Source organism: Festucalex cinctus, chromosome 17 (assembly GCF_051991245.1).
Source record: "Festucalex cinctus isolate MCC-2025b chromosome 17, RoL_Fcin_1.0, whole genome shotgun sequence".
NCBI classification, from domain to species: Eukaryota; Metazoa; Chordata; class Actinopteri; order Syngnathiformes; family Syngnathidae; genus Festucalex; species Festucalex cinctus.
Window position 1 is genome coordinate 4,789,819 of NC_135427.1, and position 20,267 is coordinate 4,810,085.

At 43.9% G+C, this 20,267-nt stretch overlaps 2 protein-coding genes and 1 long non-coding RNA gene across 4 annotated transcripts in view; 2 read left to right on the forward strand and 1 right to left on the reverse strand.

Moving 5' to 3' along the window:
- Positions 1-939: 939 nt before the first annotated feature.
- Positions 940-5,346, forward strand: tekt3 (tektin 3). Its single transcript, XM_077503468.1, has 7 exons — positions 940-1,526; positions 2,691-2,774; positions 2,835-2,905; positions 2,987-3,130; positions 3,209-3,431; positions 4,596-4,750; positions 4,807-5,346. The coding sequence occupies exons 1-7, from the start codon at positions 990-992 to the stop codon at positions 5,021-5,023; spliced, it is 1,431 nt and encodes a 476-aa protein (XP_077359594.1). The 5' UTR covers positions 940-989; the 3' UTR covers positions 5,024-5,346.
- The window catches only part of LOC144005344 (uncharacterized), a 73,518-nt gene continuing 55,928 nt past the window's right edge, over positions 2,678-20,267 (reverse strand). For both annotated transcript variants that reach the window (XR_013279540.1, XR_013279539.1), the window contains one exon: positions 2,678-2,765. This is a non-coding gene — a long non-coding RNA (uncharacterized LOC144005344). The remainder of the gene's footprint in view (positions 2,766-20,267) is intronic.
- pmp22b (peripheral myelin protein 22b) lies at positions 10,758-18,440 on the forward strand. Its single transcript, XM_077503467.1, has 5 exons — positions 10,758-10,950; positions 11,299-11,393; positions 11,499-11,592; positions 15,227-15,367; positions 16,939-18,440. Exons 2-5 carry the CDS (start codon positions 11,316-11,318, stop codon positions 17,097-17,099), a joined length of 474 nt encoding a protein of 157 aa, XP_077359593.1. The 5' UTR covers positions 10,758-10,950; positions 11,299-11,315; the 3' UTR covers positions 17,100-18,440.

Sequence of the window (20,267 nt, forward strand, 5' to 3'; positions counted from 1 at the left end):
GCTTTGCGCCTAGCCCAGCTCGTGGTAGCTGATTTGGTAATAGGAGGTTAAATATAAGCATGTACTCAATCAAACAATTAAAAACACAATTTGATTTGAAACAAATGATCTCTCTATGCGCTTTAGCCTAGCTTGCAGTCGCTAACTTAAGGATTTCAGCTGTAAATGGTAATTGAATTAACATAAAAAAAATGTACTCAAAAAATGACATTCCTGCTCGATGATGTTAAATGTAAAAACAGCAAAAAAGAAACAAGATGGCTTTTCGCCTAGCCTGGCTTCTTTATTGAAGTTACCATTACTCTAAAAATGAAACTACAAAACAATTCAATAGAATATAGCCTAGCTTTCTATGATGTAAGCACAACAATTTGAGTGCTAATTAATAAATACAAATATTTATTTTTTATTTAATTAAAACAGCAGTCTAATATAAAAAAAGTTGTACTACTCATATTTAAATTAAGACTTTCCTGTATAAAATATATTTCTACTGTAAATTACTCTTTCGACTTTTAATTGAGGTTGGCATTCCACAACACAAATGGCTCAATTTTAATGATTTTTTTCCTATTACCTCAAAATAAAGTAACTCAAAAATTGTGCTTGATTGAATTCCAATTTTCACCTGATGTTCCAACAGCAATGCCATTGTATTGTGAATACATTTTTTATACTGTGCGGCTCTTCGGCTTCTTTTATTTACAAAGTAAAAGCACCTGCTCAGCATGAACACGGCTCAGTGGGGAGGGCAATTGTAACCCGCGGCAACCAGCATTGTGTCAACAGAAATCTTGGACAGGCCACTTGGCGCTGCCATTGGCTGGCCCAGCCAATGAATGACTTGCACTTAGAATACGTTGATGTATTATGCATGTGCCATCACCTTGTGGAGGACTTGAGCTCATTTGCAGGTGAGTGGCACAGAGAAACACAAGCTTCAAGTTTTGCCGCTAAAGGAAGTACATCTTCAAGTAGATTTGGAGGCAATGGAGCTGACCGCCTCATATGTTCGGCCCAAGACCGGCCACTTCCTCCCCGCCATCACCACCATGGCATCCAGCTACCGAAACACACAGCCCGCCAGCCACAGCGCCAACCAGTGGAGAAGCAGCAGCTACTACAGAAACAACGGCACCGTCCCCACTTTGCAGCAAGCCATCCCTGATCTCATCCGCGCAGACACCACGTTCTACCCGTCCACCCGCAGCGCGCTGAGCGCCCGCTACACGCCGGACGACTGGTTCAAGTCCAACCAGGGCAACTGCCGCCAGTCGGAGGCATCCCGCAACAGCGCCGAGCGGCTCCGGCGCGACACGATGCGTCTGATCCAGGACAAGGAGCAGCTGACGCGCCGCACGCAGGAGAACACCAGCAAGAAGATCGGCGAGCGCCTCAACGACATCGCCTTCTGGCGCTCGGAGCTGAGTCACGAGGTGGACAACGTGGTCGGAGAGACCGCAGCGCTGGCTGAGGTCAAGAGGCGGCTGGAGAGGGCCTTGGCGGAAACCGAGCGGCCCCTTCAGGTGAGGGTTGACAAACAATGACGTTGGAGATCCAATGACACCTCGAGTATGAGATTGTTTGTTTATTGTTTATGACACTCAAAAGCTCAAATACTCAAGACCGTCTATTCCGTCATTTGCAAAGCAACAGAAGACGACATAGCACAGCCAAGATGTGCCAACTACACTAATCATCCAAAATTGCCCATCATTTCTGTCGCAATGCTGCCTTGCCATGTATATTTTATGTAAGCACTGCCAGAGAACAGAGAGAGAAAGCCAGTAAATGTAAAAAAAAAAAAAAAAAAAAAAAAAACACTTGCTACTATCAAACTATGATCTGTTAACATCATTTCAAGGTCATCATATATGCTAACAACCCATCTTAACTCCTCATCCTCCTCAAATTTGTAATTGCCGTACCATGATTATACAGTTGGGGTCAATGTCTCAATTCAGCAGTTCCTTGACACCAATTACTGCATTCCTCATACCACGGGGCTTTGGCAGCATCTTGTCACAATTTATGGACTTGCAGAAAGAACACAAATTTTCAGCAAACTTGACCTGGTTCGACATAAAAACTGCCACACTAAGTTAGCCACAAGCATTAAGACATGCTAACCTGTCAACAGAGCGTGCGGCTACTTGAATTGAAAGATGAACCTTGCCACTCAGTAACTCCTCACTGCAGCTGTGTTCTGTTCATGTTGTAGCAACAAAATACACAGGGCAGATGATGTCGTCTTTCCCCGTGAAACCAAACAATTATGGCAAATAATGAGTTGTTGCCTTTATAAGTGTTAAAATTTCTCACCATTCACAACTCCTTCAGCGCCCTCTCTGCCATTTTGAAACTTGAAAATTCGACATGAGGGGGTGTCCGCATGCAATTTTCATACTCTGCATGTGGCGTTTACCATAATTTCAATACCACATGAAGGCAGCATAAAACAATCATGAGCATCCAGAAATTAGTTGACAATTTCTTCAATCTCCACCATAAACAATTCTGATTATTAGCACTGCAAGGCGCATGAGCTGATAGCAGGAAAATGTGCTGACTAACAGACCCTTGTTTGGAGTGTCTGTCTGTCTTTGAACATGCTTTAAACATGACATGAATATTGTTTGCTCACCATCCAAGCAGAACGTTAGCATCAATGCAGTCTACCTTTTCGCCAGGTCACCCAGGAATGCCTGTACCACCGGGAGAAGCGCATGGCCATCGACCTGGTCCATGACGACGTCGAGAAGGACCTGAACAAGGTGAGAAAAGAAATCAAATTAAGTAATAAACTGCAATGACAAAAGTATTGATTCAAACAGGAAGTGGAGGTGATAAAATCCTGTCAGACTAGAATCAGGCAACATCTGGAGAGAGCCACAGCCCAGCTGGCGTGAGTCTCATCATGGCAGATGGAACAGAAGCGCAATCGTGTTGTTTTGGTATTTGTCGGTTTATCTGGGCAACTGAACAGGTTGAACCGCGAGGCACAGCACGAGCTGGAACGAGACCTAAGCGACAAAGTGACGGCGCAGAGGATAGACAACCGCTGCCATCACCTGAGGAACACATCGGACGGCATCGGCTACTTCCGCGGCATCGAACAACTCGACCCCTCGTAGGCGTCAATCAATCAAAACCGTTTACCCCGATTGTGTCAACATGGCACTTGTGTCCCACTTATTTTGCCCCCAAGGGTCTCCCTGCCAGAGTCGTGGTCCAAGTTCACCGACAACAACGTGCTGCGCTCGCAGGGCCAGCGCGCCGCCTCGCGCAAACTGCGCGACGAGATCGAGGCGCTGCTCAGCATGACCTCCGGCGAAATGTGGAGTCAATTCAACAACGTCAACGTGTCCTTCACCAGCAGGGTGGCGCAGACGGCCGACGCCAGAAACAGCCTGCAGGCGCACCTCGCCAAGGTCCATGTCGTCGCAACTGATTGTTGGATCATTTGTGTTTTTAGAAGGCTGCCTGTTCAACCTAAAAACCATTTTGAAAGTTCATCAGTATATTTTCCATTATGTTATTCGTGGTCGAGGGTCAAGTTAGGTAATACATGGTAAATGGCACTTCATTTATATAGCACATTTCCACCTTACAAGGCCCTCAAAGCACTTTACATTTGACTTCTCATTCACCTACTGATGACACAGCATCAGGAGCAACCAGTAGTTCAGTATCTTGCTCAGGGCTACTTCCATGTTGTCGCATTGGCATTAGGGATGTAACGATAACAGCAATATCGTGATATCGCGATATTAAAACTGCCATAATATATCGTCATCATCATGTCACGATATTAAAAGCAGCACATCTGTTTAAAAAAAAAAAAAAAAAGTCGGGTGGATTTCCATTTGTGCAGTCCTAGCACCCTCTGGTGGCAAGTTTTTTAGTGCAATTTAATTTTCACAAGGCATGTTTTGGCCATCTATGTTTAAAAGCCACGATAATGGTCAGATGAAGGGGAACGAAATATGCTTGTGAACAGAGTCAATATGTGGAGGAACTCAATTCATTGTATTTATTAATTTCTTATTTAATTAATTAATTGTATTTCTCTCTCTCTCTCTCTCTCTCTCTCTCTCTCATATTTACATATTTTTATATTTTTCATTGCTGTAATGTACAAAAACACAATATTGTGTTGTTTCTTTTGGTATGAGCGCTTTTTTTTTTTTAAACAATATTGAGACTTTTTTTTTTATCGGCAACCTCCCCACAGTATCGTGATAATTATCGCATCGTGACCATCATATCATGATAATATTGTATCGTGACGTTTGGATATCATTGCATCCCTAATTGGCATGGGATCAAACCCACAACCTCTGGGCAGCGACCACTCTGCCACTGAGTCACAGCACCGCCCTCAAATGTAAAAGCATTCCAATACTTCAAGACAATTTTGTAAAGACAAACACCTGCCTTTAGAAAAGAAGCCAAACAGCGTCCATCATTAGACACATTTTCCAAAATTAGAGCTCAAATATCATCTGAACACATCCAAGTGGCTTTTCCCAGGCCACGCACACTGGAGCGCTTTGTTGTTAGCTACTAATCTCATTTGCGTTGACCTCGCTTAGACCCTGCAGGAGATCTTCCAGACGGAGATGCTGATCGAGTCCCTGAAGAAGGCCCTTCGGGACAAAGAGAGCCCACTGAAGGTGGCCCAGACCCGACTGGAGGAGCGCACCCGCCGACCCAACGTGGAGCTCTGCAGGGACAACCCACACCACAGGTATCAAGACACTCAGCAGGGAAACGGTTTTTGGTTTGTAATCAACCCGTTCCCAGGCTGGTGGAGGAGGTTCGGGAGATCGAGGGTACCATCCGCAAGCTGCAGGAGAGGCTGCGGGAGGCCGAGGGCAGCCTGCAGTCCCTGCTGAGGGCCAAAGTGACGCTGGAACACGACCTCTCCATCAAGGCCAACTCGCTCTTCCTGGACCAGGAGAAGTGCATGAGCATACGCAAGACCTTCCCCAGTGTGCCGCGGCTCACAGGATACACGTGAACGATACGAGTTTAAAATGAATGAGAACAAAACATGTGACTGTTGACTGTTTTGTGTATGTTTCCAGACTGTCATAAACAACATTTCTGTTGTTGCCAAGGCAACTGAATCTTGACACTATCTTTAAGGCTTCACATTTCCAACTTTTCATGATATTACTGAAATTAAACATATGTGCAAGTCAGATATTCTTAAAGCAAGTTCTAATGTCACAAATTGCTAATGTCACAAACTAGACACACTTTGATGTTTGTTGTATTTGAATTTGTCAACAAAGTATAATATTTGTTAAGAAAACGTGACTTTTACTCTGCAGCATTGCACCTATACGTGTATTTTCTGTGACTTCTGCCAAATCAAAACCAATTTCACAACTTCCACTTTCAGCTTCTGCCGTTGCCATGGCAACCAAGCACAGACTCCTGAGTAAGATGCACAGCTGAGTTTTTGCCACGTCCGAATCGATGACAATGTGATTACGCACTGTTAGTATCTTTTTAAAGGAGTTCAGCTTCTATTGTCGCCGTGGCAACAAACTCCTTGAGGGTACTAAGAGAAAACATGCTGCACAATTTACAGTTGAATTTGAAAAAAGTGACAATCCTGTTATGTGCTGTTTGCATTGTTTTTGCCAGCATAAAGTACTGTATTTAGAATCATTCATCAATAATAAGTTTGATTCAGTTTAATACAGCACAACAATTGTATTAAAAGTATCATCATGTAGTCTATAAAAATACAAATAAATTTTCTGTTTCATCTGAAAAATCAGGGCACCGCTTTTGGTGGCCCGTCAGGCTTCCCATTCTCTCTCCCTCTGTTGTGAATTGTGCAGTGGCAATAAACTCAACCCCATTAAATTATTTAAATGCTTTCATCTTGTGACTGCTTTCACACTATGGAAGGAAATTGTTATTAGTGCAAACGCTGCATTCAAGATGCACAGTTTGGTGTTTGTTACCTTAGAGTTTATCAAGAAATGACGCCGCCATTATGTGTCAGGTATCCCAACCTACATTTTATCGTCTTTGAGGAAAAACACGCACACGGAACTCTGTGACAACTCTTTCACATTTGTCATCTTAATCTGACCCAAGTGTCAACTCATGGCCAAAGCCGACATGCACACACACGCACCCACACAAGACGGTCACTGACGGTCTTTATCAACATTTTTACGATGACTCAGCACTTTAAGCTCGACACCGCAATGGCCCCAAACCACGGCGTGATCGAGTTGCTACCACCACCACCCCAAGCCTGGGGGCAGGTTTGCGGACAGCAGCGGCATACTAATGCTTTTAAAATCAATAGATGAGCAGGCACAAATCTTAACACGCTGGCGTGATTGCAGTGCAGTTTTTTTGCCGTTTGTGACACCGGTGGGAGTGACTGCACTTATAAAGCTGATAACACTATGAGTGCGCGTTTGTGTTGCGCTTTTGTATTTGTGTGCCACTTGCACTTTGCTTTGGGGTGTAATGTTTTACAGCCCCACTGTTACCATGCTGTGCAAACAGCATCAAGTTTGACTCACAACACCAGGAGCTACATGGCGCCCTCAAACGTGTGTGCGTGTTTAAGAGAGCTATGTGTACATATACACTCAACAACATTCCACAGTCAGGAATATCAAATGGGCTCTTGGGAGAAGGCTTTCATGCTAACCGACACTGACAAATTTGTGGACTGAGTCAAGCTCAGCCTATCATGGCAGTCCAAGAGGTATCGAGCAAATATTTGGCCCCCCACAACCACAGCAGCTATGAACAGTATATACCAACTCTAAAAAACGTGGGGTCAGAAAGTCAAGTCCACAAAAGTCTGCGCGGAGCAGACTGGTGCAGAATACCCCTCCCCAACCTCGCAAAATGTACAGGGAGAATTCTGGAGAAAGTTCTTGTGTCTGTCTCCTTTTAGCTGGGACGCAAATAGGCACTCCTCTTTGGCATCCCCCCACTCTCAACCAGGGTCTCCCATCCCCCAAACATAAGGAATGTACGCTGGAATCCTCGCGACGCTCCAAACATATTGGCGGGTTATTTTTAACAGCCGCGTGTTATTTTGCACCGTGACATTCCAACGACATAGAGACTCGAGAGGGAAAGTGAGTGAGTCGCCCGGGTACGATTTTTTTCCCCTCAGCAATTACTAATGGAGCCTGCGTTCAAGAATAAATAAATAGATGAATAAATAAAATTGAATCATGTCAGATTCACTTATTCTGAAGTATTACTCAAGTCAATTGTTCCCAGAGAAGCACAACTAAGGATAGTTGCAAGAATTTAAACCAGTAAAGAATTTGGCGATGGTTTGAAGCTAGCAAAAAATTCTTTGCTAGCTTCAAACCATCGCCAAATTCTTTACTGGTCACATTTGCTTTTTCTGAACTTTCACACAATATTTAAAACTTGCAGAATAAGGCGAAATCCAAAAGTACAGTACAGTAAGTCATGCACATCAAAATACACATCAAGTCGTGCAACGAGGATGTTAGCTGTTAGCATGTGACAGGGACCTCCCTTGTGGTCTCCGCGGTTGTTCGCGTCACACTCCGGCCAAGCATTGGGAATGTTCATGGGAACTTCCTGTGGCTGTTGGAGCGCAGCCACAGCTTTGGAAGGAGCCTCTCAAGAGGCTGCTGAACGTTACTGAAAAAAAAAAAAAACTGATGGGGCGAGGAAGTCTTAAGACCAGAAGATAAGCACCCTGCGGTTTCCCATCCCAACGGCCTTACACTTGGAAGAAGTCGACTTCTGCTCAAAATGTCACCAACAATTCTATGAAAATCCTGCCCACGAAGCCAATATAATGTGGTAGAGCATTCATTAGTTTTGGCATTGTCGACCCACAAACAAGCCTGAAGAGCCATTGCTGAAACAGACATAGGAAGTCCACTGTTTTTTTTGTTTGTTTTTTTTAAGCAGCCATTTTTGGGTTATCTTCTCTATTTCCAGGATTCTTTCAAACACAACCAAGAGGTTTTGTCCAATGGCTAGCAGATTTGAACAAAGTATACCAGACAGACGGAGGACGCTAGACTACAAACCACTGCAGTTGACACCTGTTTGTTTGGTTTTTATTTAGACCCTAAAGCCAGTTTTACTTCAGGGTGCAATTGGTTATAACTAGACACGTAAGAAAATTCTTAAACTTTGCTGTCAAATGTACAGGAGGTTGACCAAATGTCATTAGAGTGACCATTTTAGGGCCAGTTTTGACCATGTCCGACAAAGATAAACTAGTCCTAGAGTTTATCGGATAGCTACCAAATTAGAAGCATGTAATAGGCCTACAGCAGATGTGTATGACTAAATTTGTTTAAAAAAAAAAAAAAAAAAAAACAGCTGGTCATGGTGATTTGTGCACTAACACGCATCTGCACTCGTCGCGTTTGGTCTGGTCTGATTAAAATGTGACGACAGGTCAAAACAAACAAGTCCATCTGTTGTCCAATCCCCACCCCGACCCCCCTTCTCAATTTCCTGTTCAAAGTCAACAGTGAAATAGCTGGACCACTACTCCAGCTAGACTTATAGGGGAAGTCAAACCCACCACTCAAAAAAAAAAAATAAAAAATTCTTACCAATAATGTTCTATGCAGCCCCACAAGTCTAAAAACAGTACCAGTAACTCTTTGACTGCCAAAAAATTTAATAACGATTAGTAAAATCACGATGTATGCTGCTATAAATGTGAAATGACGTTATCTATGTTTTTTTTTTCCTTCTTAAATGGACGGAGCAACGTCTAAGTGCAGCGCTGCCTGGTCAATGGGTTATGGAATCAAAAACACCACCTAACTATGGCCAGCAGCCATTATGTCTCTTTTCAATGGGCTGTTGCTGTATGGAATTACAATGAAATGTGATGGAATATGATGAATGCTCGTAATCAGTGAAATGGCACTGTGGGTTGTTTTTTTTTTTTCCCCCTAACGTGTGGCAGTATAAGAGTTAGGTTGACTTCGCCCTTCTTAAGCCCCATGCCAAAGCAAGAACTAAACGTATTTCTAATGGTAAAGTATGCCAATCAATAACTACTCATTTTGAATGTGCTACTACTACGACTCAGTTGGCTCAGACCGCAAAGACCTCGATTGATTTTATATTAAAGACAATCAATATGGCGGGCAAAGCGTGCCCAATACTTAGATGCCACTCTGCCAGCTTATAAATGATTAAGTCGCTGTGTGATAAATATATAAAATCAGTTTACTTAGCATTGATGCTAAAGCTAGCTACAGGTTGTCTACATTCTTGCTACATTTTCTGACTTTTTGGACACCGTTGTGCTGCTCAGAGTCCTTTCTTACAGCACAGCACAGGTGCCAAACTCAATCTGGACCGCCCCATCCCGCATCCCCTCAAGGGCTTCCCTCTAATCACCCTGGCCAGCCTATATCGAAGAATCAAAGCACATCCTCATGCATCCCTCGAACATTTGCAGCTCTCTAGCAGCAAAGGCCGTCCACTATGTCATGTCTGCGCAAACATGAACATATAAGGGATGGAAAACATTTAACGAGAGGCGGCAGCGGTGTGTACTTTACTACCGAGAGGAAGCTCGCTCTCTCGCCACTCTCCCATCGGCTCATTGAGCTATCAGAGGGCTTGCTAAGCACTCCATCGGCGGCCACTTTAAGACTCGTGCCTGCCTCCATCTTGACACCAGTGAGATGGAGAGTTGATGTCGACACGTCTTGGCTGCTAAAATGAGCGCAGTGTGTGCGTTTTTAGTTACTAGCGGCGACAGGAAGCGCACGCCATGACGCACGCAGGCCGCTTCCTGTCTTTATGAGGAACTCTGTCGGCTGAGGATCCACGACAGCAAATATTTGGCGATATTTACAGCTTTGACCGCCCCTTGTACATTTCCTGGAGTTCCGCTCGTTGCATCGCTATGAGCAACCCGGGCGGATATTTTTACACACAGAGTGGCGACAGAAGACTGAGTCATATCAAACAGAGGGGAGAGCCCTACAGAGATGCTAGCTCGCGTAGCATGTACGTGCACACAGGCCGTGAGTCACGGGGATCGTAACACAAGCATAGATGTTTGTTTCCTGTTGCTATGGAAACCACAAGCAATGTCAAGGAAGGAGCCCCCCAGCTCGCAGCCATCATCGGAACATTATATTACTATACAGTCGACCCCCCCCCCCACACACACATACTTGTTGTTCAGCATCCAAGGATTCACATATTTGAACCGTATATTAAATGTTTGTTAGCATTTTTTTGGTTTACAAAATCAATCTTCCAATACATTTCGATGGGTGTTTGATTGTTTTTTTCCCCCTCGGGTATGGTGGTTTCCTAAAAATCTACTTCCAAGATAGATGCTAGCTCCAAAAAGTGCTTGAATGCTGTGCGCATTCACCTTCTAATGATGCAGCATCAGAAGAATTTCTACATCTTGCTCAAGCAAAATGGTCAGAGGCTCAAACCCTCAACCTGCACTTCATAAAGTGTAATTTACTTCCAAATAGTGAATGAATGAATTAGCTTCATTCAATTGAGTGTTTTTTAAATAACTATTGTTAACATTGCATCTATTATTATTAGTTTTCAATTTAAAAAGTTCAAAAATGTCTTGTAAAGCATGCGCCTTCTACTACTAAAGCAAAACAGTGATGACGCACACGTACACACAGGCTGGTAACCAAGGCAACGGCGCGCCATTACGCAGCGTGCGTCTGGATGAGGGAGGCCGGGCCGCCTGGGCGTGTCTTGTCTCTTCCATAATGAGACACTTTATAAGAGGCGGCCGGCTGTCAGTCGCGCTGTCACACACACGCACACAGCAGCTTCAGGACAACACCCGCAACTTCTCCTCAGGCTCCTTGTTTGGACAAAACAACTTCTTATTACTGCACCGCTTTTTTTCCCCCCTCACGCACCCGCCGTGAATACACGCTTCTCCAAGTAAGTACAACGTCCTGTGTTGATTTCAAAAAGTGCATTTTCAATGGACTTTGTGCTTTAAAGCTGGCTATGCCTGACATGATTTAAGACGATTAAAAATAGCTGCATGTGAGGTTTAGCGTGTAAATGCTGTTAAAAGGTGACACTTGACGCAGCGTGATGGCTTGAATTCGGTGCGTTAAAAGTGGGAGCGCTTGTCCCGAGTATGCTGCAGTGACACACCCATGTCCCGCTAGGCTGCGCGCACGTTAACGCGCGCGCACGCGCGCGCACACATACACGCTCTGATTCCACTTCTTCCTCCTCCTACTCTTCTTCTTCTTCTTTTTCTTCCCCGTCTTGCTCCAGACTCTTCTCTCGCAAAGATGCTGCTGCTTCTCCTGGGCATCGTCCTCCTGCACGTCGCCGCTCTGGTGCTCCTCTTCGTCTCCACCATAGTCAGCGTAAGTCCCGCTTTTGCCCATTGAACGGGGTTTGTCTTAATGTAAACAATAAAAGTGTCACCTGAGTTATGATTCCTATCTTTTTTTTTTTTTTTTGGTCCACAGGTGTGGACCTCGAGTGACATCGGCACCTCGGACCTGTGGACCAATTGCTCCATCGTCAATGGCGGCTACCGTTGCGATGGCGCCTCCACTGGAGGTCAGTCACCTTCATTTCACATCATGGATTATTAGCAGGATTCATAATCATGAGTGACAGACCAAGTGCAATGGAGGAACCCACCCCCATTGACATGATTATGAGCATTAGGATTATTGATATGACTATTAATACTTGTTATTGACAATATGCACATATGACAGCTGATGGTAGCAGTGAAAGTGCAATGGAGGACCTATGATGTCAATGTTAATTACTAACAGGGTTATTACTGGCATTAATATGAAATGATTAATTGCAATGATAGACATTATTAGTTGGTTACTGATATTATTTTGATCATGAAGTAATGCAGTACCCCATGTAGGATTCGTGAAATGACATTGCAATTGTTGCCATATGGAAATGCAAAGGGGGACATTATCAGCATTATTATTCAGTCAATGCTATTGCCATTAATAATATTGACATGTTCGATACTATTAGTGGTGCAATTGTAATCTTAATAAAATAATCCCCACTAGGAGTGCCAGTGCAGGACTTATGCAATATGATTAATGGTTTTTAGCATGGTTCTTGATATTATTGTTTATGACATTATTAATGTGATGATTAATAATAAAGCATTTCCAGAACCGCGAAGGACTTTCAAAGACAACCTATGAAGGATTTATGTAGTATGACAAAATGACACGAATCAAATGATAACAGAGGAGTGGCAGCGCTTTGGATGACTTCTTGATGTCCTGCAGTGACATCAGTGCAACGCGTGTTATGAAATGATCCTTATTATTAATTCTCAATAGTATGGGGTGACCATGCTGTGGATGACTTTCATTCTTATTATTTGTGACAACATCTCAGAAACCCACACTGGCATTATGATTAATATTCTCATCATGACTGTCAGTAGCAGTGACCATGTTATGGAGGACATTATTAAAAGTGTTTTGCGACCGATGGAGGACAGTGCAGGATGACTTGCCGATTGTGAGGGCGTGTCAGGGTTGCCCCTCTGGCGCCATCTAAGGGAGAGAATGCGCCAGCGGCCACTGGAAAGGCCTGCCGCTTGTATAAATAGTCGGTGGCGTGATGTCTATATTGAGGTCCCGTGTGCAGAAACGGCATAGTGACCGGCCATTTGGGATGCATGTGCGTGTGGGTGGGGTTGCGGAGGAGTATTTAAAGCATGCCTGTGTGTGTGTGTGTGTGTGTGTGTGAGTGCGAGTTTGTGCCGCTCATGCCGATGCCGATGACGGGTCACGCCCAGTGTCAGAGCACCGTGTCCCATCTTAGCTTGCAGCGTCTAGCATGACAATTTAGGGAGGCAGCAGCTGCAATCTATAAGAGATTTATATAGCATGTGTGTGTGACAACATTTGAGTGGAGGGTATTTTGTGGCAACTTTAGAACGTGTAGTGCATGTTTGTTTGCGTTTTTTTGCCAATGATGTCACCGGTCCAGAATGAGCCAAACTGGACTGGCCCAGTAGTTTGTTTGATTTGCTTGCACGGTGCCCGATGACACACTGTGTTTATTTAAGCAGGTGTGTGTGTGGCAGATGACAGTGAAGATAAGGCAGCCAGGGCATCACCAGACGTGATTGTCTGCTGAGTAATCAAGTTGTTTTTCCCCACTCTAACACTACAAACCCGAATTGAGATAATTTGATGTTTCTGATCGCTATGGAGACAAGCATGTTGGGGAGTAGGCAGTGAGGGCACGTCGGTCACATGCTAAGACTCACGTAGGCTATGCACGGCGCCTTCTCACCCAGGAAAAATGACTTCATAGAATTTATTCTGGAAAGTAAAAGTCAGAGACCGGCGTTAGCGATGCTAACAGTTAGCCACCTAGCTCTGTGATGCAACAAGAAAATCTCCCGAAGGCTACATTGTCAAAAGAGGTGGAGTTTGAGGTGGATGTTTGAATTTTTGTTAAAATATGTGATGTTAGCAATGCTAACATGTAGCCAACTAGCGTCACAACAAAGCGAGAAATGTCCTGAAGTTTTGCCTGTATGGTCATATGTCACATTATTAGGCTAATGCTAGCATCATTTCAGAAAAATAAACTCAGAGCGATGTTGAAGCTTTTGTTGTTGTATGCGTTGTTAGTAACGCTAACACATAAGCTAGCAGAGTGACCCAAAATAAATAAATAAATAAATAAATAATTAAACACTAAGAACCACCACCAATATCGCTTATCAACTGTTATTTTCCTGTTTGGCATCAGAGTGATGCTCAGCAGCATGATTGATTTGTGTGTTTTTATGACACCGGGAGGGTAAACGTCCCGTGTTGACAGTCAAGGAAGGAAAAAGGCTCGCCGGCGTAGCATCCGTATTTAAAGGCCAACGGACGGAACATTCCGGCCAGCTATCATCTTATCAGCCTGCGGGATTACATAACATTTGCAAAAACTAAATCCCACAGCAGCGGGGTGGCGGCCACAGTGCGGCAAGATGGCCAGTGCGCCGCTAATAGTCCGAGCGTGTCGGCTTTCCTCGCTTATCTCATCCATTTCGCTCGACAGGAAGCGGTCCACTACACACACATAGATAAACACAGCATGCTTTGTTTAGAAAGCAAAAACACAACATTGTCATTGTATAGCCTAATTTGATTTTATTTGAATTTCTACTGTATATGGGTCCTCAAGAAAACACAGGAAGTCGGCCATTTTAACTTGAGACAAACCCATGCCTAGATTCCGTTTTGTTTACTTGATGGTACATTTAGTGTACTTCAAAGGAGAACTTGCCCTCGAGATTTTGTGTAATTGCTATCAAGTTTACAGCCCTTCTAGTCAGATTCAGATGGATGGCACAAAATTGTGAAATAGTAAAGTTTCATTTAGGAACTCAAAATTTGGCAGAGATGCCCATCATTCCTGAAAAGGCATGGGAAGTCTTCCAATTTAGCTTACAGTCATTTTGGCCATTTCCCAGAGTCATTCAACAGAACAGTGAATTATATACACAAGACAGCTATGGTGATTGCAAAACACTTTCGTTTCTGCGGCGAAGTTTGATGACTTAGTGGCATTGGCAGGGTATGTACTGTACATCAATTTGTTAGATATTGTCAAAATATTAGACCAATGAAAGGAAAATTCTGCCTTGACCACAATAAACCAAATGTGTGTGAGAGCTAGTAGACAGTTACGTCGTAGCACTATTGGGAACTATAGGCACTAGTACAACAGACACCGCATGGCAACATAATGAGAGCTCTTTCGAGTACAAAACAGAAGATAGTTTGAAGAACCGTGCATTAGATATTGGATAGAATGTGTTCCATACTTTATGCTGTGGCCCATTTGGAAGTCTGAGAAATTCCGAGCATGCCAGGCTGATAATGGGTTAATGGACTCCAGTGTTTTGGCCTTGGAGGTCTCGGCGTGTTTAGATCGATGTTTAGTCGTCGGTCCTGATGCAAGGGATAGATGCTGGGGGGAGGGGGGGTTAAAGAACAAGATACCCTGGCTAGTAGCATCATTATGGATCCATTACAAGCTCCCTGAAGAAAACATGCTCTGGACAGCTTCCCCCCCACCATTGTTTGCTCGCCGCCCTCGTTACAGCTTTAATGACGGGCGTTTATTCCACTGCCGTCTCCGGTGACTAGCCTGTTATTGATTACGTCTCCTCTTGCTGTTTTATGTCCAGAGTGGATCCAGGCAGTCCAGGCCCTCATGATCCTGTCCATCATCTTCAGCTGCCTGGCGCTCTTCCTCTTCTTCTGCCAGCTCTTTACTCTGCAGAAGGGCGGACGCTTCTTTATCACCGGAACCTTCCAGATCCTTGCCAGTGAGTACAACACCGGTACACAACCAACTACCAAGAACTACCAAGCTGGCAGTTCTTCACTTCTCACAAAGGCTAATCAACCCAATTAACCCAACAACTTTTGTAGGATATTAGACACTAAAAGAGATTGGGGCACTCTACTGGGGATTTGGAAATTGTCATGACACTAGTAACACTAGTGTTAAACAGCAAACCTCAATGCACGACTACAACTACAGACTTCACACCAAGGTCCTCAGTCTGACATTCGTCTGTCCTAGCTTTTCTCCCATGGTCTTGTCCTGGTTGGACATGCCCAGAATCCCTCATCAGAAATTTCCAGAAGGCATCAAAGGGAGGTGGCAAACTCGGCCGTTGAGGGCCGGAGCCCTGCAGGTTTTGGATGTTTCCCTTTTCCAACACAGCTGATCTATGATCAGTTCATCAGCAAGTTCGGCATAAGGCCGATAACCATCTTGTTGATTGAAATCAGCTTGGGCGGGAAGAGTGAAACCCCCGAAAGCCGCAGGACTCCAGCCCTCGATGACCACGTTTGCCCGCCCCTGTCCGACACCATCCAACTGTTTTTCTTAAATGCTTACCAAATCTGCACCTTTGTAGACTACGTAGCCTAGGTCTTCTCCCAGCTATAATGAGGCTTTTACCTTTTATCTAGTCCACGCATCATGTCTTAGGTCTAGTCCTTGTCGCCCATGCCCAGTACACCTTGACCATCCTACACCTAGACCATCCAACTGCTTTTTAAAGTACTGACCAAATTGCTGTCTCCATTGACTGATTACTGGTGTTCAACCTAGAAACTGTGGCAACTAGGTCTACCCCATGGTCTAGTCCAGGGGTGGGCAAACTCGGTTCTCGAGGGCCGGCGTCCTGCAGGTTTTCGAGATTTCCCTCTTCCAACACAAGCTGATTCTAATCAACAGAATCATTAGCAAGCTTATGCAGAACTTGCTAATGAGCTAATCGTGTATCCGGATCTTGAGGACCGAGTTTGGCCATCCCTGGTCTAGTCTAAACTGAACATGGTTAGATCACACCGCCATGGAGGCATATAAGGACCGTCTAAAGGAGAGCCTGGATACTACAACTACTACCCTTTGTGGACCACACAGGCTAGGTGGCCAATCAAGGTCCTGTAACTAGTACTAAATCTGCCCCAGGATCTATTCTCGGTTGTACATGCCCAGAATACCAAGTCAGGGAGTTGTCCAGGGGGCATCTAAGTCTAGACAGTCCAGTCTGACACCCTGCATGGTTTACACAGGTTGACGAGTGACCTCCAAATGTTGCAGATGCAGAGGCTGGGTTCTGACTTAGATCTAGTCCTAGATCTGCCCCAGGGTTTTGGCATGTGCCTGTAACACCCTGTCAGGGAGGTATCCAGGAGAATCTACACTGCCCAACTGCTTTTGGAGACACGTAGCAAGTTGACCCATTTAAAGACAGCAAAGGCAGACCTAGGTTTAGGATAAATCTGTTCCAGGGTCTTGGGCATACCCAAAAGACCGTGCCAAATTGGATGTCTTTTTTTTTTTTTTTTTTAAATAAACCTTTCTGCCTACCTTCCCCAGGTTTGTTTGTGATGAGCGGCGCCATCATCTACACAGTGATGAGTCCGGAGTGGGTGCCAGCGACGGACGAGTTTGGTTACTCCTACATCCTGGCGTGGGTGGCCTTCCCCTTGGCACTGATCAGCGGCCTCATCTACGTCATCTTGAGGAAGCGAGAATGAGCGCCGCCGCCATCCCCGACACCGCACTGACGTCATCTCCCCCCTTCAGCTACGCCGCCACTTGCCGACGCCCCCCCCCCCGAGCAAACCAACCGCATCTCCGTTTTCAAGATGTATATAGTATCTATGGTTTAAAACCTATTTATAATGTAACACTTTTACATACATGTACATAGTTTTTGTGTTGCTCTGTCACGTGAGCTTGGTTAGCTTGATTAAGTGCCTCCGCGTTTTTTTGTTGTTGTTTTGTTCTTTTGCCAAAGGATTAACAGAAGAGTACATTAACCAAAGTGCATGTTTAAAAACAAGCTAGAAGGATTAGCCAGTTGTTTTGTGTGTTTAAAAAACAAGAGTGGTATGCAAGCCAGAATATAACAACAATAAGTGATAGATCTGGTCCTTTTTTTTTTTTTTCTACGTGTGAGCTTTTTATATTTCCTTTCAACAAAAACAAAATATGGTGCTATTATTCTATTCTAAATATTTATCATTCCTCTTCCATCACGCCACTCGTGGGTCAGTCGGTGGACATCGGATTTCAATCCATTCAAGTCATTTGGACTATCAGTATTAAGTAGAATAGTACAGTACAATAACATGATAATATGATATACTCTGCAGCTTGCGCTTCGCAGCTTTGTTCTCGTTTTTTGCCTGTTCTTTCGTTTTTGTTCTTTTTCCAGAGCGGCGATACCACTTTGTATTTATGACTGTTAACCACGTATGCAAATTAGATGCAAACGAGGCCAAGTTGGCAGAGAAGAGCGCGACGCGGCTGTACGCATACTTGAACTCGACCGCACGACGACATCGTGTCGTTAAGTTGTGCGTAACAAAAACATGCACACGCCTCCATTGAAAAGAAAAGGAGTCATGATTAACTAGCTAGCACTGATGTATTCCGCCGAGAAAAGGGACTGAAGCACTAATTACTTGATGCATGTGGGAATAAACTGATGTCACTACACATTCACATACACAACAACACACACACACACACACTACATTAGCAGGGCTGCAAACATGAAAATAAAAGCTAATTTTGAACAATTTGCATTGTATTAATCTGTGAGCTGATCATATACTGTACAACAAAGCTGCCAGCACTATCAAGCACTAAGCGGCAACCACCTTGCATATATACATATATTGTATAATGTCTAGTGTGGGTCCAGTTAGAAGAGACGTCACGCTCTGATGACGACTGCCCGGCCATTTTGCCGCGTGTGCTTTACGTGTGCCTGTTTGTCTCATGTTTACACGCGTGTGTAGCGTTCGCCATGTTACCAAAGCTAACTGTGACTTATAGCGTAACCAATAAAGAGGACCTCTCTGACCACCCAAAAACATTTTTTGCTTTCATTTTTTATAAATGATCTGAATATAAAATATCAATATATCTTGAGTTTGATGTTGTTTTAATGGCATTTTCACACCAAATGTTGCAATTTATCTTTTTCTGTTCTGATGCTTGACTTTTTATGTTTTCTGGTATGCACAACCAATATAAGAATACTCACTAATACTGATATCACATATTTAAATGCTTGACCAAAAAAAAAAAAAAAACTAACCCTCTACAACATTGCCATCTGGTGACTACAGTTGCATAGTGCAACAAGACTCACACAACACTATTACAACACAATATTTCGAACACGCACTGCCCCCAGGTGGAAAATTGGCAGCATTACAATTCAATTCACATAAGGGATGCAAGCATCTTTTTTTCTTTTTTTTTTGCCGCACTCAATTGTCCCCACATCATTAACTTGACACGTGATCGATTAATCTGGTCTGGATGTGCGACTGGTCTGCCTTTGAATTAGTCTGTTAATCGTGTCTCATTTGGCACCAGTGTCATGGTCATGACTTTTCATTAATAATGATATTAATTAAAGCCCTGAAAAAAAAAGTCATTTTGTAATAAAAGACAAAGTTAGATGCCAACTAAAATAGCTGCAATTAATGATTGGAACACTACCAATAGGATTTATTTTTTATACATCTTCATATTAGATCTGGACAAAATGGCCTCAAAATAAAATCTCAGATCCCCCCCCACTAAAATCAAATTTGTAATTGCAATTGTTTTAAACATAGTCTACCCAAATATTGTCAAATAGTGCTACAAACAGAAATTGCGACATCATCGATCGCTGCTTGCACCGTGGCACTAAATTAGCTTAGCCAGTGCATGCGGGTCTTTCTAAGCGAGAGGGTCAGAAGATCAGCAGACTCAATTAAGGCTCATGAAATGTAAATTGCGCACAATATCCGGGGGTCTTGCCGCCATCTGCTTGCCATCGCCGCCGCGGGAATAGCCCCGGGGCGCGGATCATTTGTGTAATGCGAGCTCATTTTCACCTTTAGCACGTTAGCGTTAGCACATTTGGGACTGCTGCACATGATGCCACAGAGAGCCAAACTTCCCTCCCTAACGATATAAACAAACTCATTTAGTGCGCACAGCTGACACTTCTAATGGCTTCCAAGGTCAAGACCCCCGCCATCAAGGTCATGGGGCCGCATGCTCAGCCGTCCATCAACACGTGCGCATCAAAGAACTTTTGACAGCTGTCAGGCTTGTGACATCAATCAGATGTATTGACATCATTACACAATTAGATGGTGAAGCAGCATGCGGTTCATCCCTCAAGGTCGTTTTTTGCATTCCTATTGCAAGCACATGCAGGCTCTTTATGACAATTACGTTCTTATGTCAAGCAGTATGGTAGCCCCAATTTGTACCAATGTGCAGTAGTCTATCACAAACCCCCTAAAGAGGAAGTCTACCCAATTTTTATTTTATTTTTCCCTAACAATAATGTTTTCTGCAGCCCCACTGGCCTAAATATGGTATTCTGGTTAATATTGCATAGGGGAATATGAGTTATGAAGCAAAATCCAGCCGTTTTTATCCATCTCAGGGGGCGGCCATTTTGCCACTTGCTGCCGACTGAAGGTGACAACAATGTTGCTCAGGTCTTATAACAGCTTCAGAAAACAGGTGACCCCTGAGCAACTGTGATGTCATAATTGTGTCAGCAGCAAGTGGCCGCCCCCCGGCTGGATTTTGCTTCCTAACTCGTTTTCCAAACATGTAATATTAATCAGAATGTTATGTCATGACTCGTGAGGTCACATATATTATTATCAAGAAATGTT

What these genes read in the sequence shown, in the direction of transcription:
- pmp22b (XM_077503467.1), top strand. Translation starts at nt 11,316, where the DNA reads ATGCTGCTGCTTCTCCTGGGCATCGTCCTCCTGCACGTCGCCGCTCTG. An exon ending in TCGTCTCCACCATAGTCAGC is followed by an intron (nt 11,394 to 11,498) that starts GTAAGTCCCGCT and finishes TTTGGTCCACAG; the next exon opens with GTGTGGACCTCGAGTGACAT. An exon ending in CGATGGCGCCTCCACTGGAG is followed by an intron (nt 11,593 to 15,226) that starts GTCAGTCACCTT and finishes TTTTATGTCCAG; the next exon opens with AGTGGATCCAGGCAGTCCAG.
- tekt3 (XM_077503468.1), top strand. Translation starts at nt 990, where the DNA reads ATGGAGCTGACCGCCTCATATGTTCGGCCCAAGACCGGCCACTTCCTC. An exon ending in AAACCGAGCGGCCCCTTCAG is followed by an intron (nt 1,527 to 2,690) that starts GTGAGGGTTGAC and finishes CCTTTTCGCCAG; the next exon opens with GTCACCCAGGAATGCCTGTA. An exon ending in TGCAGGCGCACCTCGCCAAG is followed by an intron (nt 3,432 to 4,595) that starts GTCCATGTCGTC and finishes GACCTCGCTTAG; the next exon opens with ACCCTGCAGGAGATCTTCCA.